Source organism: Miscanthus floridulus, chromosome 6 (assembly GCF_019320115.1).
Source record: "Miscanthus floridulus cultivar M001 chromosome 6, ASM1932011v1, whole genome shotgun sequence".
In the NCBI taxonomy this organism is placed as follows: Eukaryota; Viridiplantae; Streptophyta; class Magnoliopsida; order Poales; family Poaceae; genus Miscanthus; species Miscanthus floridulus.
Window position 1 is genome coordinate 124,027,254 of NC_089585.1, and position 18,304 is coordinate 124,045,557.

Genomic DNA, 18,304 nt, shown 5'->3' on the forward strand with positions numbered 1-18,304 from the left:
TTTTATACTAAAAACACACGGATCACACGATAAGATAACAATACTGTTAAATTAAATACCGACATAAAGTGACTTTTAATTCAAAAAACAAAGTTCGTAAAATTAACATAGCCACGGAGAGCGTGACGTCGCAGGCTCACAAACTCTATTGTATAGACTTTTTCGTGATACGATTAAGATAATATTTTATATCGGCAGAAAGAATTCTACGATATCCATTTCTTTCATGCGCCAATAAATCCATAAATAAGTTCCACTGCATCTCCATATAATCATGTACACACAGGTTCGAGTATATATGTAAATAAGTTCGTGCCCGTGCGTTGCTACAGGACAGCTAAACTTTTGTACTAAAAACACATGGATCGCACAATAAGATAACAATACTATAAAAGTATATGACCGACGTTAAAGTGATATTTAATCCAAAAAGCTAAGTTCGTGAAATTTACACAGTCATAGAGAGCATGGCGTCGCAGGCTCATAAACTCTACTGTGTAGATCTTATCGTGATGCGACTAAGATCATTTTTTATACCGACAGGAAGAGATTTTCGATATCTATTTTTTTGTGCGCCAACAAATCCACGAATATATTCCACCATATCTCCATACCATCCTGTACACGGCGCTGGCAAGCGAAATAGACACAACTTATGTAATTAGTTTTATAATTAGCTCATGTTTAGTCCTTCTAATTGATATATAAAAATTCAATGTGACAGGAACTAAAGTTTAGTCCTGGGATCCAAACACCCCCTAACTCTCAACTCCTGCCGGCTGCTCACTTGCACCACTATGCCTATGTGTCTGCACATATACACTCTAATGCCAGAGCGTTTAAGATGATCTTTATTGTCCACCTTTGAAAATATCAAAACTTTAAGGTTGCCATTTGTATATGTTGTAGGATTGTGATGCTTTGCTCTGATACATGAGGGTGTCCATGAGAGTCGAAATTTTTGATGTCATTATGATGTCTAAGCTTACTAATCAGACAGAGACGAACTTGATTGTTAAAATATTTTCAACACTACTTTCATATACTCCCTCTGTCCCAAAATAGAATTCATTCTCGCTTCCCGAGAAGTTAACTTTTTTTTTAACTTCGACCAATTATATATAAAAGAATATTAATATTTATAACACATAATTAATATCATTACATGGATCATTGAATATATTTTTATAATAAACTTATTTGGAGATATAAATGTTGCACGTATTTTTTACAAACCTAATCAAAGTTGAGAAAGTTTGACCTGCACACATCCCATAACGGCTTATATTTTGGGGCAGAGGAAGTATATGCTAATGGGAGTAGTCAACTGGAAGTCGTGATGAACACAACAATACTTTCATATTATATGCTAATTGGAGCACGAAGAAATGCAGGAGAATGGACCTATATACGAATTGTGGGAATATTTGTTTAGGAAATTACAGAAGTTTTACCAGTCTCACTATGTATGATCTGCCCATCTTTTATTTGGCACCACTGATGTTCTCAAGGAGCAGCCACTTTTTTATTTTAGGTTTGCATGCTGGAAACACTAAAATTAAGGGCCAACCTCATTGAGTCGTCTTGCTTGATCTTTGCCAATTGTTTTATTCCATGCATGATTATTGTTTCCTTCCATGCATGTGGCCTCAGGTGATCGATTTGTTTTCTTCAAAGTAGACGGGGATCGCAGGGATGACAGTTTCTTTTTCTATCGCGCGGGGTATCGTATGGCCGGAAGGGAGGAGTCTTGTTTGATCTTTGCCAATTATTTCCTTCCATGCATGATTATTATTTTCTTCCATGCATGTGGCCTCAGGTGATCGATTTGTTCCCTTCAAAGCAGACAGGAATTGCAGGGATGACAGTTTCTTTTTCTATCGCGCGGGATATCGCATGACCAGGAGGGAGGAACGACTTAAAAAAAAGTCGTACCAAAAAATAATCTTACTTTTAGTTTTTTTAGTTGTAGTAGGAGATGAGACAACCTATGAAACTACTTGCATATACGGATATACTCATTTACAGTTAAATATCTAATATCTCTGCGGAGACAACTTTTGAATGAAGAAACTGCTATACACAGTATCTAAGCATTACATAGATTTGTACTACTCCGTACTATCGTTTATTGGTGCCAACAAATTTTCACAATTTGACTCTAGATTTTTAAAGAACACCGAAAAACCAGACTGAATGATACTGTTTGCTAATTTATTATAAGAGAAAACTCTACATTATTACTGCAGTCTAGTAATTCAAGCGAAAAGGGGTACGTTCGCTCGTGGCTTGCACAGAGCTTCCAGTGGGACAGCCTTAGACATGATGATGCCCGTGGCTGTTGCCATGTCAACTTCTGCATCCCCAATCCTGGCCCAATCGAAGCATTGGAGCAGCGCCCCCAGGACGAGCCCCATGGTTTGCATTGCGAGATTCTCACCGGTGCACCTGCGCCTCCCCATCCCAAATGGCATCATAAACTTCCCCTCTGCTCTGTCGTGCTCGAACCTCTCCGGCCTGAACTCCTCCGGGTCCTTCCATGTCGCCGGATCTCTGTGGATGGCGTACGCATTGACAAGGATCATCGACCCTGCCGGGACGTCGTACCCGTGGATCTTGCAGTCGGTGGACGCCTCGTGCGGCAGTAGCATGGGCGCGGCCGGGTAGAGGCGAAGCGTCTCGCTGATGATGCAGTGGAGGTACGGCAGACGGGGAAGGTCGTTCTTGTCGACAAGACGACCCCCTCCGACGTTGGAGTCGATTTCTTCCTGCGCCTTTTTCAGCACATCTGGGTGGTTAAGCAGGATCGACATTGCCCATTCCATGGTCGTTGAGGTCGTCTCCGTGCCGGCGCCGAGCAGATTCTTCAATCCAGATACGATACGAGGAAAAAAGTATTAGTGAAAGAAAGCATGATAATTAGCTGCACAGAAGCAGAATTAAGGACGTGGAAACATGCGTAGTAGTGCTACTCACTGGCACGAGAGCGTTGATAAAGGTGTCCGTGTAGACATCAGGCTCTGTTTTCTGCAGTGATAGCATGAGTCGTTGGCATCGGCCTCGCCTTTCTTGCGTTCCAGCTGCTTCAGCTTCTGCCTCTCTGCATCGATCATCTTGTCGAAGAACAGGTTCCTTCGCTTAACCACGTCCGCGAGCTTCCTCTTGGCGCCGTACACATCGAGCCACCGCAGCAGGGGCATGTAGTCCCACAGGTTGGCCACACCAACAAGCGGGATGATCTCCTTCATCTCCCGCGCCTCCTTGGACATGTCCTCGTCCGCGTCGTCGGAGTAGGTGTTCCTGGTCTGCGCCATGATCTCCATGAGGACGCTGTGGGAGAGGTCAAACAGCCTCCGCTTCAGCTCGACCCTGGCGGCGGCGCCCGGAGCGGAGGCGGAGGTGGAGGCGCGGGCAAGGCGGCGCACCATGGCGCGGAGCTCGCGGGCGATTATGGTGTCGGACATGATGTTGACGCGGTGCGCCGAGAGGCGGTGCACGGTGGAGACGCGGCTCATGGTGCGCCAGAGGGGTGTTTTGTAAAAATAGGACTTGAAATATCCATCGTTTACGGATTTGATATTAGACCCACATAGGTACAGATGGACTACTTGTCATCGAACGAGTGGCATCATGATCATATAGCGCGCAGTAGTTGGCGACGGTGAGCACCGAGTAGTCGAAGGTGACCTCACGGGCAGACGGGAAGTGCGGGCGGTTGGTGATCGCGACGTCGACCTCTCCGGAGAAGCACTCCTTCCCCAGCGCCGCCGAGCCGATGACGACGGCGTGGCGACGGCCGAGGAGCAGGTGGACAACCGGGCCGTGGCGCGACACGAGGCCGGCGAGCGAGGTATGGAGCGGCTTCTTGAGCAAGGGTAGGTGGCCGAGGATGGGGAACGAGAAACCGCGGGCCAGGTGGCAGCCGTTGCTGCTTCTTGCGCCTCATCAAGAGGTAGTGGAGCAAGACGAGGAGCACGGAGGTGACCACGGCGACGTAGTAGAATCTTTCCATGGTTCCTCTGTGGTGAAGCGGCGGTGATGGTAGAGCGTGCGATGAGCTGAAACTTAGGACCAGCTCTAGCTGTGGGAAGTGGAAAAAAATTTGTATGCAGCCTGGCTGCACTGCCCGGTGGTGCAGACCCTCCTTAATCTGTCGACATTATTATATGTTGTTCTTCTCTATTGACATTATTATGCCATGTTCGACTTATCTCATATTTAGCTTATTCGACTTCTTTTTTCAGCCGAAACAGTGTTTTTCTCTCAACAATTCAGCCGGAACAGTATTTTCCAGTCAGTTTCAGCCTAAGTTTCAGACCAGCGAACGGGGATAATATGGATGGGCGTGGTCATATTTATGAGGCCAGAAGGCGGACAGGCTTGGCTCTCAAAAGTAAAAATGGCGACGAACTTGTGGCTATGGCCCTGTTCGTTTGGAGGAATTTTGAAGGAATCTGGAAAATTTGTGAAAGGAAAATACTGTTTCGGATGAAAAAAGAAGCGGATCAAGCCAGATTTAAAGACAAGCGAACGGAACCTATGAGATGTTTCGCTGTTGATTGTCGCACGTTTGTCGATGGTTATCTTCTCCACGGATGTTTTGTGCCGTGAGCCGGAACCCGGAAGCTTTGACGCCTCCTCACAAAGGAAGCAACCGCAGAGCGGGAGAAAGCGAACTGGGATTCCAATTCGCTCTTGCCTCTTGGAAGGGTCAACAGTAGTCTGCAGAAACAGCCGTACTGGAATTCTTCGCAGGTCTTTACTTTCCGTGCGGGGACGTCGCAGCCGCAACCGCAAGGAAACTCCTGGGTGCCTTCTTGCTGTCCCGTTACCAACTTTCCTTCTTTTAAGCAAGAACAGACTGATTTATGTGAGAGAAAATACTATTTCGGCTGAAAATTTACGATCGTTTACGACCCGCCACAGCCAAACGAACAGGCCGAAGAAGTACAGACTCTATAAAAAAGCGATACTGTGTATAGCAGTTACCAATGTACTTGTCCTTAGAGATCCCATTTAAAGTTAAACATCATATCTCTTGACTGTTATGCTTTTTCTTAAAAAAAAGTGCTGTTATGCTTTTCGTATCGTAGCCTACTATACACGCCTAGTCGCCAGCACTTCGTTAGGCATTGGTCCACGGCGCCAGGTAGGGGAAGACTCGACAATGTCCTGGTCTTGGGACTGGGAGAAAACAAAGAAAATGCAGTACAGAGCAAGGAATGCTCCTACAGTTCTTCCTAGACATCCACGTCCTGTTTATTCAGGCTGGTTTGGCTTATAAGCCATGACTAAAAAAACTATCAGCTAGTTTGATGCGAGAGAAAAATATTGTTCATTGGTTGATAAGTCATGACTTATAAACTAGATACGAGTAAGCGAATTGGCTCCACGAATGAAGGATTAATGGAGAACCAAAACTAGCCGTGCTGAGCAGGACGGCAAATAGCAGCAGCAGCGGAGACGGCAAGAGTACGTTGTACGCGATGGCCTGGAATTTCACAATCTGACGAGACCATCCAACATTCTAACCCGTTAAGATCTGTTGTCACGATGGATTGATGGGACTTGCCTCGTTAGGCTTATCTTAAATTCGGTTTATTCGACTTCTTTTTTTTAGCCGGAACAGTGTTTTTCTCTTACAATATTTTTAGCCACCACAATGTTTTTCATCTAATTTCAGACAAGGCCTTGTTTAGATTGAAGAAAATTTCAACCCGATGAATAGTAGCACTTTCGTCTTATTTGGTAAATATTGTCCAATCGTGGACCAACTAAGCTCAAAAGATTCATCTCGTGATTTCCAACTAAACTGTGCAATTAGTTATTTTTTTTACCTATATTTAATGCTCCATGCAAGCGTCCAACAATTGATGTAATGGAGAGAGAGTGAAAAAACTTGGAACTTTAAAGGGAACTAAACAAGGCCCAAGTTGAGACCCACCCCATATTGACTGGTTTGACCTACGATAAGTAGGTCTCTAGGCTCTGGTAAGGGCGTTCTCAACGGGTAAAACCATATGGCAGGTGGAGATTGAAACAATAAAGAATAGGAAAAGTATATTACGTCTGTACCTAGAGCAGAAGAGGGGCTGAGAGAGGGAGACTTCTTGGTGGCCGTGCGAGATAGGCGAGATGAGAAGCGCTAGCTCGGTGCTCTCTTTCATCTGCAGCCAATGAAATCTCTCCGCTGCTGGCGATTTAGATGCCGTTGGGGACGCCCTAAAGGAGGATGCCAAGTCAAATCCTCAGCAAAACACAAGAGACCCGGATATTGAGGATTCACGTGGAAAATCCACCAGGTCCTGAAAACAAACAAGGCACGGCTGGCCAGGGACAGACAGGCAGCTCCCAACCCAAATGCTCTTCCCCGTTTCCACGACACCAGCCGCGCTCGATCGGAAGCCGCACGAGCACGAGGCGAGGGCCCCCTGACGGCGCGATGCCGCCGGTGCGGCCGGACCCTGAGCCGCCGCCCATCCACCGCCTGCTAGAGCTGATCAAGTCCGAGCCCGACCCAGCCAACGCGCTGTCCCACCTCGAGCTCCTTGTCTCCACCCGCCCTGCATTCCCTCCGCCGCAGCCGCTCATCTTCCACCTCCTCGGCCGCCTCGCCACCTCCTCCCCGTCGCACCTCCCGAGGCTGCTGGGTCTCCTCCCGCGCATGCGCCGTCGACCGCGCTTCTCCGAGTCCGCGGCGCTCGTTGTTCTGTCGGCCTTCTCCCGCGCCCTCATGCCCGACGCGGCCCTCGCCGCGTTCCGCGATCTCCCCTCCCTCCTCGGCTGCAACCCCGGCGTCCGCTCCCATAACGCCCTCCTTGACGCGTTTGTCCGCGCTCGTCGGTACTCCGACGCTGACGCGTTCTTCGCCTCCCTCTCCCACGGTGCCTTCGGCCGCCGCCTCGCCCCTAACCTCCAGACCTACAACATCATCCTCCGCTCTCTTTGTGCCCGCGGGGACGTCGATCGCGCAGTGTTGCTCTTCAGTTCTTTGCGTCGTCGTGGAGTGGCCCCCGACAGAGTAACCTACTCTACCCTCATGTCGGGGCTGGCGAAACATGACCAGTTGGACAACGCACTTGACCTGCTCGACGAAATGCCGAACTATGGAGTGCAGGCTGATGCCGTTTGTTACAATGCGTTGCTTAGTGGGTGTTTCAAAACTGCCATGTTCGAGAAAGCCATGAGGGTCTGGGAGCAACTGGTGAGGGATCCTGGTGCAAGTCCTAACCTTGCCACTTACAAAGTGATGCTTGATGGCCTGTCTAAGCTTGGGAGGTTTAAGGAGGCGGGGGAGGTATGGAGTAGGATGATGGCTAATAATCACCAACCAGATACTGTTACTTATGGGATCTTGATTCATGGGCTGTGCCGATCTGGGGATGTGGATTCTGCAGCACGGGTCTACTCAGACATGGTCAAGGCTGGGCTTGTTCTTGATGTTGCTGTGTATAATTCACTCATTAAGGGGTTATGTGAAGCGGGAAGAACAGGTGAGGCCTGGAAATTCTGGGATTCCACAGGTTTCTCTGGCATTCGTCAAATAACAACTTATAATATAATGATGAAGGGGCTGTTGGACAGTGGAATGGTCAGTGAAGCTACAGAGTTGTTGAAACAATTGGAGAATGATGCTTCATGCTCCCCTGACAAGGTGACTTTTGGCACACTGATCCATGGTCTGTGTGAGAATGGCTATGCTAACAGGGCATTTGAAATCTTGGAGGACGCACGGAATAGTGGGGAAGAATTAGATGTGTTCTCATACTCATCAATGATAAATAGATTTTGTAAGGATGGAAGAACACATGATGCAAATGAGGTACATAAGAATATGGTGAAGGATGGTTGCAAACCAAATTCTCATGTTTACAATGCACTAATAAATGGTTTCTGCCGAGCATGCAAGATTAATGATGCTGTTAAAATTTACATTGAAATGACCGGCAATGGTTGTTGCCCAACCATCATAACATATAACACACTAATAGATGGTTTGTGTAAGGCTGAAAAATATCAAGAAGCTTCAAGCTTAACAAAGGAAATGCTAGAGAGAGGTTTTAAACCAGATATCAGAACTTATGCCTCTTTGATTCGTGGCCTTTGTCGAGACAAGAGGGTTGATGCCGCCCTCCGTATTTGGGATGAAATTCTTGATGCGGGTCTTCAGGTTGATGTAATGGTGCACAACATCTTAATTCATGGTCTTTGTTCTGCTGGGAAAGTAGATGAAGCTTTTTGTATTTATTTGGAGATGAAAGAAAAGAACTGTTCCCCAAATCTAGTGACCTATAACACATTGATGGATGGATTTTATGAGACTGGTTCTATTGATAAAGCAGCATCTCTTTGGACTGCCATTTTAGATAATGGTTTGAAACCAGATATTGTTACATACAATACAAGAATTAAGGGTCTGTGCTCTTGTAATAGGACACCTGAAGGAGTCCTGTTATTGAATGAGGTGCTTGCAACAGGTATTATGCCAACTGTCATTACCTGGAGCATATTAGTCAGAGCTGTAATCAAATATGGTCCAATTCAGATATGACACCTTGTAATTCTTCATGGTTTGAAGACTTCTTATGGATCTAACTAACCAAGGATTAGCATCATCATACTGAAAACTTATGCTCTATATATATGGTTTTGTTTAACAAGGTATGAACTTACGTGCTTATTAAAATTGTTGATACTTGATGATTAGTTAACCTAGCAAACATACATGATAATTTTTTTTTTAATATTACGTGCATGTATTTTCTACTTGCACCCATGATTTTGTCTTCAGACGCAGGTGTCTTTTCTTAAAATAGTATTCAGTTTGGTTGAAATTAGGGTGACATTTCTTTAACGTGTTGAGAATATAACACTTTTACCATGTTTTGGCTGCTGAAACATTGCTGAAGCATATCTCTGATGCAAGATTAAACACAGCTTGAGTTTATCTGATCTTAGGATGGAGAAACCTGTGGTTTATTGGCCATACTACATGTTACTCTTGGATCCTAAAAATTGTATTGATATATTTCTTTAATGTATCAAGATTGTAACATATGTTTTGGCTGTCGAAACAATACACATCTGTGATGCAATATTATTAAAGACATCTTGAGTTTATCAAATCTCAGGTTGGAGAAACCTGTGGTTTATTGGCCAGGCTACATGTTAAACATTTTTTTGGATTATAAAAGTTGTATCAATATTTTTCTAACGCATCAAGAATGTAACACTGTTACTATGTTTTGGCTATAGCATTGCTGAAACATATCTCTGATGCAAGATTGAAGACAGCTTGAGTTTATCAGATCTCAGGTTAGAGAAACCTGTGGTTTATTGGCCAAGCTACATGTTAAACAATTTTTTCGATTATAAAAATTGTATCAATTTTTCTAATGCATCAAGAATTTAACACTGCTACCATGTTTTGGCTATAACATTGCTGAAAGATATCTCTGATGCAAGATTGAAGACAGCTTGTGTTTATCAGATCTCAGGTTAGAGAAACATGTGGTTTATTGGCCAAGCTACATGTTAAACATTTTTTTGGATTATAAAAATTGTATCAATATTTTTCTAACGCATCAAGAATTTAACACTGTTACCATGTTTTGGCTATAACATTGCTGAAACATATCTCTGATGCAAGATTGAAGACAGCTTGAGTTTATCAGATCTCAGGTTAGAGAAACCTGCGGTTTATTGGCCAAGCTACATGTTAAACATTTTTTTGGATTATAAAAATTGTATCAATATTTTTCTAATGCATCAAGAATTTAACACTGTTACCAAGTTTTGGCTATAACATTGCTGAAACATATCTCTGATGCAAGATTGAAGACAGCTTGAGTTTATCAGATCTCAGGTTAGAGAAACCTGTGGTTTATTGGCCAAGCTACATGTTAAACAATTTCTTGGATTATAAATGACTAAAACGTTGTATCCATTCATGCTACTTTATACAGTTTACATTGCCTGTGGCAGATTACATCCTACCGCTATGTCTGCAACTCCTTTATTCTTCTTATTTTTTCTGTCTTCTCAGCTTTCGGTGGTGAGATATCCTGCTCGTAGATGACCTGAGCAACCAGGCCAATGAAAATTAGACCCAGAGCAGCAACCTTCCTCCACTCCACCTCTGGTGTTGCAAAGATGTCATTGACAGTTGTAATCCCGAGTATTCCCATCAGTTCCAGGTAAATGTTCATACGAGTTTTTGATCATGCACTCTCTTTTGCAATCTCTTTGACCTTCTGTGCTTCCACCTTGGCTTTCACCTTTATTTCCTTCTTGTTCCGAGGCTTGACCTTGCCAAGGCTCTGGAAGAACATTCCTTCGTTTTTCTCCTTTTCAATCCAGTCTTCAAAGTCCTAACACCTTATCGTTCATTTCTATCTCTTGCCTCTGTGCCTCAGCCGTCTCCTCGAAGGCTTGCATCTTGCTGTCGAGCCTCTCCAATATCTGCCTCATCAGACACCTCAGTTCTTTGTCAAACAGTGAATAGCATTAGACTGTTCAACTTTTGATTGCAAGAGATGCTCACCTGGTCACCAACCGCATCAAGTTATTTCATAGCGTTCTATCCAATCAGGTCGAACTCGGAGTCGGGAGTCGGCGTCCTTGGCGAACTTGGTCAGGTACGCAGAGCGCTCGTCCAAGAAGCCCGTGATGCGCACCTTCTGCGCCTGAAGCATGGCGATCTGCGCAAGGACCTCCTGCTGACGTTTGTCGCCACCAAGCGGCGGGGGACTACCGGCTTCAGCATCTTCAGAACCGATGGCAGAAATGAAAGATCTCTTCCTGACTAGCAGAGCACGCCGGAACAGAGAGTATCTGCGCAGTGAGGGGCATGAATGAATGGTATGGAGAGTAAGCATCTCCTATTCTGTAGTCGCTTTGCTGTCGCTGGTGTTGATTTGGCAAAAGTATCTTGCAAAGGATTCTGCCTACCTCTCGTCGCTGGAGCCCGGGAACCATATCACAAATTGCCCTTGCGTGCTGGGTTTCCTCAGGTCCCCATGTCTTGCTTGCCCACTTTTTGCAGGAAGGGGACCCTTTGTTGTCCAGTTGGAGCCGCCGAAAATATCGAGCCCCACAAGGTGCCACGAAGTCACGAGTCGGGCCAAAATGGACGCAGTTGGGCATCATGGGCTCAATCAAGTACTGAAAGATATGTGGGCCATAATGATTGAAGGCGCGGAAGTCGTACTTCCATCCATGGCATCATTTTTTCTTTGATAATATGGCTTCATTCTTGGTTTGATGTCACCACTCACCAATGCTGGGCATGTTCGTTTGAACTTATCAGCCGGCTTATCAGCTACAATATTTTTCTCTCACAACAAAACAGCTTCAGCTGGCTTTAACACCAGCCGAACAGGCCCTCTATTATGGAATGAAATGGTAAGGTCGCGCTTATTGCCATCCGGGGCTGAGTTGTTCCACACGAATTAAAACCCGAATGATGAATTATTGCTGGTGGGTGTGGACTTTCTCTGTTTGTCGCTTTTGAGATACATGAAGATGAAAGAAAAGAACTGTTCCCCAAATCTAGTGACCTATAACACATTGATGGATGGATTTTATGAGACTGGTTCTATTGATAAAGCAGCATCTCTTTGGACTGCCATTTTAGATAATGGTTTGAAACCAGATATTGTTACATACAATACAAGAATTAAGGGTCTGTGCTCTTGTAATAGGACACCTGAAGGAGTCCTGTTATTGAATGAGGTGCTTGCAACAGGTATTATGCCAACTGTCATTACCTGGAGCATATTAGTCAGAGCTGTAATCAAATATGGTCCAATTCAGATATGACACCTTGTAATTCTTCATGGTTTGAAGACTTCTTATGGATCTAACTAACCAAGGATTAGCATCATCATACTGAAAACTTATGCTCTATATATATGGTTTTGTTTAACAAGGTATGAACTTACGTGCTTATTAAAATTGTTGATACTTGATGATTAGTTAACCTAGCAAACATACATGATAATTTTTTTTTAATATTACGTGCATGTATTTTCTACTTGCACCCATGATTTTGTCTTCAGACGCAGGTGTCTTTTCTTAAAATAGTATTCAGTTTGGTTGAAATTAGGGTGACATTTCTTTAACGTGTTGAGAATATAACACTTTTACCATGTTTTGGCTGCTGAAACATTGCTGAAGCATATCTCTGATGCAAGATTAAACACAGCTTGAGTTTATCTGATCTTAGGATGGAGAAACCTGTGGTTTATTGGCCATACTACATGTTACTCTTGGATCCTAAAAATTGTATTGATATATTTCTTTAATGTATCAAGATTGTAACATATGTTTTGGCTGTCGAAACAATACACATCTGTGATGCAATATTATTAAAGACATCTTGAGTTTATCAAATCTCAGGTTGGAGAAACCTGTGGCTTATTGGCCAGGCTACATGTTAAACATTTTTTTGGATTATAAAAGTTGTATCAATATTTTTCTAACGCATCAAGAATGTAACACTGTTACTATGTTTTGGCTATAGCATTGCTGAAACATATCTCTGATGCAAGATTGAAGACAGCTTGAGTTTATCAGATCTCAGGTTAGAGAAACCTGTGGTTTATTGGCCAAGCTACATGTTAAACAATTTTTTCGATTATAAAAATTGTATCGATTTTTCTAATGCATCAAGAATTTAACACTGCTACCATGTTTTGGCTATAACATTGCTGAAAGATATCTCTGATGCAAGATTGAAGACAGCTTGTGTTTATCAGATCTCAGGTTAGAGAAACATGTGGTTTATTGGCCAAGCTACATGTTAAACATTTTTTTGGATTATAAAAATTGTATCAATATTTTTCTAACGCATCAAGAATTTAACACTGTTACCATGTTTTGGCTATAACATTGCTGAAACATATCTCTGATGCAAGATTGAAGACAGCTTGAGTTTATCAGATCTCAGGTTAGAGAAACCTGCGGTTTATTGGCCAAGCTACATGTTAAACATTTTTTTGGATTATAAAAATTGTATCAATATTTTTCTAATGCATCAAGAATTTAACACTGTTACCAAGTTTTGGCTATAACATTGCTGAAACATATCTCTGATGCAAGATTGAAGACAGCTTGAGTTTATCAGATCTCAGGTTAGAGAAACCTGTGGTTTATTGGCCAAGCTACATGTTAAACAATTTCTTGGATTATAAATGACTAAAACGTTGTATCCATTCATGCTACTTTATACAGTTTACATTGCCTGTGGCAGATTACATCCTACCGCTATGTCTGCAACTCCTTTATTCTTCTTATTTTTTCTGTCTTCTCAACTTTCGGTGGTGAGATATCCTGCTCGTAGATGACCTGAGCAACCAGGCCAATGAAAATTAGACCCAGAGCAGCAACCTTCCTCCACTCCACCTCTGGTGTTGCAAAGATGTCATTGACAGTTGTAATCCCGAGTATTCCCATCAGTTCCAGGTAAATGTTCATACGAGTTTTTGATCATGCACTCTCTTTTGCAATCTCTTTGACCTTCTGTGCTTCCACCTTGGCTTTCACCTTTATTTCCTTCTTGTTCCGAGGCTTGACCTTGCCAAGGCTCTGGAAGAACATTCCTTCGTTTTTCTCCTTTTCAATCCAGTCTTCAAAGTCCTAACACCTTATCGTTCATTTCTATCTCTTGCCTCTGTGCCTCAGCCGTCTCCTCGAAGGCTTGCATCTTGCTGTCGAGCCTCTCCAATATCTGCCTCATCAGACACCTCAGTTCTTTGTCAAACAGTGAATAGCATTAGACTGTTCAACTTTTGATTGCAAGAGATGCTCACCTGGTCACCAACCGCATCAAGTTATTTCATAGCGTTCTATCCAATCAGGTCGAACTCGGAGTCGGGAGTCGGCGTCCTTGGCGAACTTGGTCAGGTACGCAGAGCGCTCGTCCAAGAAGCCCGTGATGCGCACCTTCTGCGCCTGAAGCATGGCGATCTGCGCAAGGACCTCCTGCTGACGTTTGTCGCCACCAAGCGGCGGGGGACTACCGGCTTCAGCATCTTCAGAACCGATGGCAGAAATGAAAGATCTCTTCCTGACTAGCAGAGCACGCCGGAACAGAGAGTATCTGCGCAGTGAGGGGCATGAATGAATGGTATGGAGAGTAAGCATCTCCTATTCTGTAGTCGCTTTGCTGTCGCTGGTGTTGATTTGGCAAAAGTATCTTGCAAAGGATTCTGCCTACCTCTCGTCGCTGGAGCCCGGGAACCATATCACAAATTGCCCTTGCGTGCTGGGTTTCCTCAGGTCCCCATGTCTTGCTTGCCCACTTTTTGCAGGAAGGGGACCCTTTGTTGTCCAGTTGGAGCCGCCGAAAATATCGAGCCCCACAAGGTGCCACGAAGTCACGAGTCGGGCCAAAATGGACGCAGTTGGGCATCATGGGCTCAATCAAGTACTGAAAGATATGTGGGCCATAATGATTGAAGGCGCGGAAGTCGTACTTCCATCCATGGCATCATTTTTTCTTTGATAATATGGCTTCATTCTTGGTTTGATGTCACCACTCACCAATGCTGGGCATGTTCGTTTGAACTTATCAGCCGGCTTATCAGCTACAATATTTTTCTCTCACAACAAAACAGCTTCAGCTGGCTTTAACACCAGCCGAACAGGCCCTCTATTATGGAATGAAATGGTAAGGTCGCGCTTATTGCCATCCGGGGCTGAGTTGTTCCACACGAATTAAAACCCGAATGATGAATTATTGCTGGTGGGTGTGGACTTTCTCTGTTTGTCGCTTTTGAGATACATGAAGATGAAAGAAAAGAACTGTTCCCCAAATCTAGTGACCTATAACACATTGATGGATGGATTTTATGAGACTGGTTCTATTGATAAAGCAGCATCTCTTTGGACTGCCATTTTAGATAATGGTTTGAAACCAGATATTGTTACATACAATACAAGAATTAAGGGTCTGTGCTCTTGTAATAGGACACCTGAAGGAGTCCTGTTATTGAATGAGGTGCTTGCAACAGGTATTATGCCAACTGTCATTACCTGGAGCATATTAGTCAGAGCTGTAATCAAATATGGTCCAATTCAGATATGACACCTTGTAATTCTTCATGGTTTGAAGACTTCTTATGGATCTAACTAACCAAGGATTAGCATCATCATACTGAAAACTTATGCTCTATATATATGGTTTTGTTTAACAAGGTATGAACTTACGTGCTTATTAAAATTGTTGATACTTGATGATTAGTTAACCTAGCAAACATACATGATAATTTTTTTTTAATATTACGTGCATGTATTTTCTACTTGCACCCATGATTTTGTCTTCAGACGCAGGTGTCTTTTCTTAAAATAGTATTCAGTTTGGTTGAAATTAGGGTGACATTTCTTTAACGTGTTGAGAATATAACACTTTTACCATGTTTTGGCTGCTGAAACATTGCTGAAGCATATCTCTGATGCAAGATTAAACACAGCTTGAGTTTATCTGATCTTAGGATGGAGAAACCTGTGGTTTATTGGCCATACTACATGTTACTCTTGGATCCTAAAAATTGTATTGATATATTTCTTTAATGTATCAAGATTGTAACATATGTTTTGGCTGTCGAAACAATACACATCTGTGATGCAATATTATTAAAGACATCTTGAGTTTATCAAATCTCAGGTTGGAGAAACCTGTGGCTTATTGGCCAGGCTACATGTTAAACATTTTTTTGGATTATAAAAGTTGTATCAATATTTTTCTAACGCATCAAGAATGTAACACTGTTACTATGTTTTGGCTATAGCATTGCTGAAACATATCTCTGATGCAAGATTGAAGACAGCTTGAGTTTATCAGATCTCAGGTTAGAGAAACCTGTGGTTTATTGGCCAAGCTACATGTTAAACAATTTTTTCGATTATAAAAATTGTATCGATTTTTCTAATGCATCAAGAATTTAACACTGCTACCATGTTTTGGCTATAACATTGCTGAAAGATATCTCTGATGCAAGATTGAAGACAGCTTGTGTTTATCAGATCTCAGGTTAGAGAAACATGTGGTTTATTGGCCAAGCTACATGTTAAACATTTTTTTGGATTATAAAAATTGTATCAATATTTTTCTAACGCATCAAGAATTTAACACTGTTACCATGTTTTGGCTATAACATTGCTGAAACATATCTCTGATGCAAGATTGAAGACAGCTTGAGTTTATCAGATCTCAGGTTAGAGAAACCTGCGGTTTATTGGCCAAGCTACATGTTAAACATTTTTTTGGATTATAAAAATTGTATCAATATTTTTCTAATGCATCAAGAATTTAACACTGTTACCAAGTTTTGGCTATAACATTGCTGAAACATATCTCTGATGCAAGATTGAAGACAGCTTGAGTTTATCAGATCTCAGGTTAGAGAAACCTGTGGTTTATTGGCCAAGCTACATGTTAAACAATTTCTTGGATTATAAATGACTAAAACGTTGTATCCATTCATGCTACTTTATACAGTTTACATTGCCTGTGGCAGATTACATCCTACCGCTATGTCTGCAACTCCTTTATTCTTCTTATTTTTTCTGTCTTCTCAGCTTTCGGTGGTGAGATATCCTGCTCGTAGATGACCTGAGCAACCAGGCCAATGAAAATTAGACCCAGAGCAGCAACCTTCCTCCACTCCACCTCTGGTGTTGCAAAGATGTCATTGACAGTTGTAATCCCGAGTATTCCCATCAGTTCCAGGTAAATGTTCATACGAGTTTTTGATCATGCACTCTCTTTTGCAATCTCTTTGACCTTCTGTGCTTCCACCTTGGCTTTCACCTTTATTTCCTTCTTGTTCCGAGGCTTGACCTTGCCAAGGCTCTGGAAGAACATTCATTCGTTTTTCTCCTTTTCAATCCAGTCTTCAAAGTCCTAACACCTTATCGTTCATTTCTATCTCTTGCCTCTGTGCCTCAGCCGTCTCCTCGAAGGCTTGCATCTTGCTGTCGAGCCTCTCCAATATCTGCCTCATCAGACACCTCAGTTCTTTGTCAAACAGTGAATAGCATTAGACTGTTCAACTTTTGATTGCAAGAGATGCTCACCTGGTCACCAACCGCATCAAGTTATTTCATAGCGTTCTATCCAATCAGGTCGAACTCGGAGTCGGGAGTCGGCGTCCTTGGCGAACTTGGTCAGGTACGCAGAGCGCTCGTCCAAGAAGCCCGTGATGCGCACCTTCTGCGCCTGAAGCATGGCGATCTGCGCAAGGACCTCCTGCTGACGTTTGTCGCCACCAAGCGGCGGGGGACTACCGGCTTCAGCATCTTCAGAACCGATGGCAGAAATGAAAGATCTCTTCCTGACTAGCAGAGCACGCCGGAACAGAGAGTATCTGCGCAGTGAGGGGCATGAATGAATGGTATGGAGAGTAAGCATCTCCTATTCTGTAGTCGCTTTGCTGTCGCTGGTGTTGATTTGGCAAAAGTATCTTGCAAAGGATTCTGCCTACCTCTCGTCGCTGGAGCCCGGGAACCATATCACAAATTGCCCTTGCGTGCTGGGTTTCCTCAGGTCCCCATGTCTTGCTTGCCCACTTTTTGCAGGAAGGGGACCCTTTGTTGTCCAGTTGGAGCCGCCGAAAATATCGAGCCCCACAAGGTGCCACGAAGTCACGAGTCGGGCCAAAATGGACGCAGTTGGGCATCATGGGCTCAATCAAGTACTGAAAGATATGTGGGCCATAATGATTGAAGGCGCGGAAGTCGTACTTCCATCCATGGCATCATTTTTTCTTTGATAATATGGCTTCATTCTTGGTTTGATGTCACCACTCACCAATGCTGGGCATGTTCGTTTGAACTTATCAGCCGGCTTATCAGCTACAATATTTTTCTCTCACAACAAAACAGCTTCAGCTGGCTTTAACACCAGCCGAACAGGCCCTCTATTATGGAATGAAATGGTAAGGTCGCGCTTATTGCCATCCGGGGCTGAGTTGTTCCACACGAATTAAAACCCGAATGATGAATTATTGCTGGTGGGTGTGGACTTTCTCTGTTTGTCGCTTTTGAGATACATGAAGATGAAAGAAAAGAACTGTTCCCCAAATCTAGTGACCTATAACACATTGATGGATGGATTTTATGAGACTGGTTCTATTGATAAAGCAGCATCTCTTTGGACTGCCATTTTAGATAATGGTTTGAAACCAGATATTGTTACATACAATACAAGAATTAAGGGTCTGTGCTCTTGTAATAGGACACCTGAAGGAGTCCTGTTATTGAATGAGGTGCTTGCAACAGGTATTATGCCAACTGTCATTAC

General features: G+C 43.4%; 1 protein-coding gene and 4 pseudogenes across 3 annotated transcripts; 1 reads left to right on the plus strand and 4 right to left on the minus strand.

The window, feature by feature from the left end:
• Nucleotides 1-2,153: 2,153 nt before the first annotated feature.
• LOC136459444 (cytochrome P450 81Q32-like) lies at nt 2,154-4,030 on the minus strand (annotated as a pseudogene).
• Nucleotides 4,031-6,286: 2,256 nt separating this feature from the next.
• LOC136456856 (pentatricopeptide repeat-containing protein At3g09060-like) lies at nt 6,287-10,679 on the plus strand. Of its 3 annotated transcripts, XM_066456847.1 has the most exons (3): nt 6,287-8,661; nt 9,256-9,315; nt 10,046-10,178. In XM_066456847.1, exon 1 carries the CDS (start codon nt 6,443-6,445, stop codon nt 8,549-8,551), a length of 2,109 nt encoding a protein of 702 aa, XP_066312944.1. In that variant the 5' UTR covers nt 6,287-6,442; the 3' UTR covers nt 8,552-8,661; nt 9,256-9,315; nt 10,046-10,178. The 3 variants fall into 3 exon arrangements, with proteins under 3 accessions (XP_066312944.1, XP_066312945.1, XP_066312943.1); XM_066456848.1 differs by lacking the exons at nt 9,256-9,315; nt 10,046-10,178 and adding an exon at nt 10,592-10,679; XM_066456846.1 differs by lacking the exon at nt 9,256-9,315 and having other exon boundaries at nt 10,046-10,180.
• On the minus strand, nt 9,808-10,877 carry LOC136456861 (uncharacterized; annotated as a pseudogene).
• A 2,198-nt stretch (nt 10,878-13,075) lies between these two features.
• On the minus strand, nt 13,076-14,145 carry LOC136456860 (uncharacterized; annotated as a pseudogene).
• Nucleotides 14,146-16,343: 2,198 nt separating this feature from the next.
• Nucleotides 16,344-17,413, minus strand: LOC136456858 (uncharacterized; annotated as a pseudogene).
• Between the last annotated feature and the right edge of the window lie 891 nt (nt 17,414-18,304).